This window comes from Crocuta crocuta, unplaced genomic scaffold, assembly GCF_008692635.1.
Source record: "Crocuta crocuta isolate KB4526 unplaced genomic scaffold, BGI_CrCroc_1.0 scaffold290, whole genome shotgun sequence".
Classification (NCBI taxonomy): domain Eukaryota; kingdom Metazoa; phylum Chordata; class Mammalia; order Carnivora; family Hyaenidae; genus Crocuta; species Crocuta crocuta.
In genome coordinates, this window is record NW_027527429.1 from 706909 (window position 1) to 708881 (window position 1973).

The window sequence follows — 1973 nt, forward strand, 5'->3', positions numbered from 1 at the left end:
CCTCCCGGCACCCCTCCCCCCCGGCACCCCCTCACTTCTCTCCCAGCGCTGCTTCTCTCTGCCGCCATCTCCCGGAGACGGTCTCTCAGAGCCGCGGCCTCCCCCTGATGTGCCGTGATGGCGTCCTCAAACTGCGCCTGCAGGGCCTTCAGCTCCGCGGCCGTGGCGCTGACGGTGGCCTGGAGAGAGCGGCAAGCTGGCCACAGCGTCCAGGGGCAGCCCAAGGCTTGGGTGGCCGGCAGAGGGGAGGCCGGAGGGAGGCTCGGGCCACGCGAGGCAGGCAGGGCCCCGGGCCGGGCTCCCGCACCGCACTGCCCGTGCCGCCGCTGCCAGGCTCCGAGGGGACACGGTGATGGGGGGGGTCTCCCTGCACGGAGGGGCTGGCCCCGTCCCCCACGCCTTTCCTTTGGGGTCTCCAGGCCGCCCGGCCAGGGCAGGGTGGGCAGCAGGGACCCCGTCAGGGACTCAAGGGCGGAATTCTTTCAAGCCTAAAATGTTGCTGTTGGGCCGGCTCCGCCGAGGGGCCGAGAACAGCTGCCTCGCAAACGGCGCTGCCGTCGGAACCCGTTCAGCCGGGCAGTGTGCTCAGGACTCGGGCCTGGGAGAGGCAGCCCAGGTCCTCCGGTCCTGTGGTCTGGGGCCTCCCCCACGGCCACGCACGGGGGGCTCCCCACTCCGAGCCGAGCTGCCTCTGGTCCCTCTGTCTGGGGCCCTGCCCGTCAGTGTAGGGCCAGACAGGCGGACCCCAGCTCAGAGGACTTGGTGGCGGTGGGGGAGAGGGAGCCGGGTCCCGGGACAGCCCTGTCCCCACGCCCAGGTGAACGCAGGAGCCCCTCAGTCAGTCTGGCCCTTGGTTTCCTGAACTTTCAAATAGGCAGGTGGCATCAGGGGATGCCCACAATCCCTGCCAGCCTAAACATGTGAGCACCCACAGACGTGCCTAGAAAGGGGCCACGGGGCTCCGCCTGCACCCACCCCTGCAGGGCCCACGCATGCACCCATCATCGGGGACTCCGCTTGGCCCTTTCCTGCTCTCCGTCCTGGGCCCTCCTCTCCAGCACCGCCCGGTGGGCTCTGAGGACGTGGGGTCCTTGGGCCCCAGGCTAGGAAGCGGCCGCAGCTTCCTTCTCCGTGAACAAGGGCACCACCTGCTTAGCCGGAGCCCGAGGCCGGCCCGGCCAGGACGCCCCCCGCCCCTGCCCTGGTCCCAGGGTGGTCTGGGCCCCAGGAGGGGGTGGAGCTGGCTCCGTGTCCCGGGAGGCAGGGGTGCCTGGAGTCTGTAGGCAGCTGCCTGCGGCCAGGCATCCTGCTCTTGGTGACGGGGCCTCCCTGGTGCCTCCTCGCTCCGCCCCTGCCCGGGCAGACAGGCATCCCCCGGGGGCCGGTCTGGCTGTGCCCCCAGGGCAGACCCAGCATGGCTGTGGGGGCCCCTCCACCGACCAGGGGGCCTTTCTCACATCACCTCGCCACTGGCTTTCCTCGGCGGGCTTTTCGGCTGCTTCTGTCCCCAGCGGGTTTTAACCTCCACTTTCCTTGCCAAGGGGCCAAAGCAACCCTTAATGACCTCACTGAGGGCTTTGTCCCGCTGGCCGGCGGCCACCNGCCAAAGCGACCCTTAATGACCTGGCTGAGGGCTTTGTCCCGCTGGCCGGCGGCCACCCCAGGCCAGGCCGAGACTCAGCCAGCACGAGGGAAGGAAGGCTCCTGACTGGCCCCTCGGAGTTGGGGGGTCACTCAGGGTCCTAGGGGGGTTCCTGACAATGAGTGGGACGGAGGGGGCGGCTTGGTGGGGGTGGGAGGAAGGAGGGCACCCCCCAGGCCCCCCCCAGCTGTGTCTGCGGAAGCGCCAGCCAGCCTGCGATAGAGCAGACTTTCCTGGGTGCCAGGAGCCCCTCCGGGTGGCGGTGCTCAGAGCGACTCTGTCGGGCAGTGCTGAGGAGGGGCGGGGGGGGGGGAGGCCCCCCCCCCCGCCC

General features: G+C 70.5%; 1 protein-coding gene across 1 annotated transcript in view; it reads right to left on the reverse strand.

Annotated features, from left to right (window-relative positions):
• CROCC2 (ciliary rootlet coiled-coil, rootletin family member 2) overlaps positions 1-1973 on the reverse strand; it is a 56694-nt gene that overhangs the window by 25063 nt on the left and 29658 nt on the right. The window contains exon 20 of the mRNA XM_077758291.1: positions 36-179. Within this exon, the coding sequence (XP_077614417.1) occupies positions 36-179 (144 nt within the window). The remainder of the gene's footprint in view (positions 1-35; positions 180-1973) is intronic.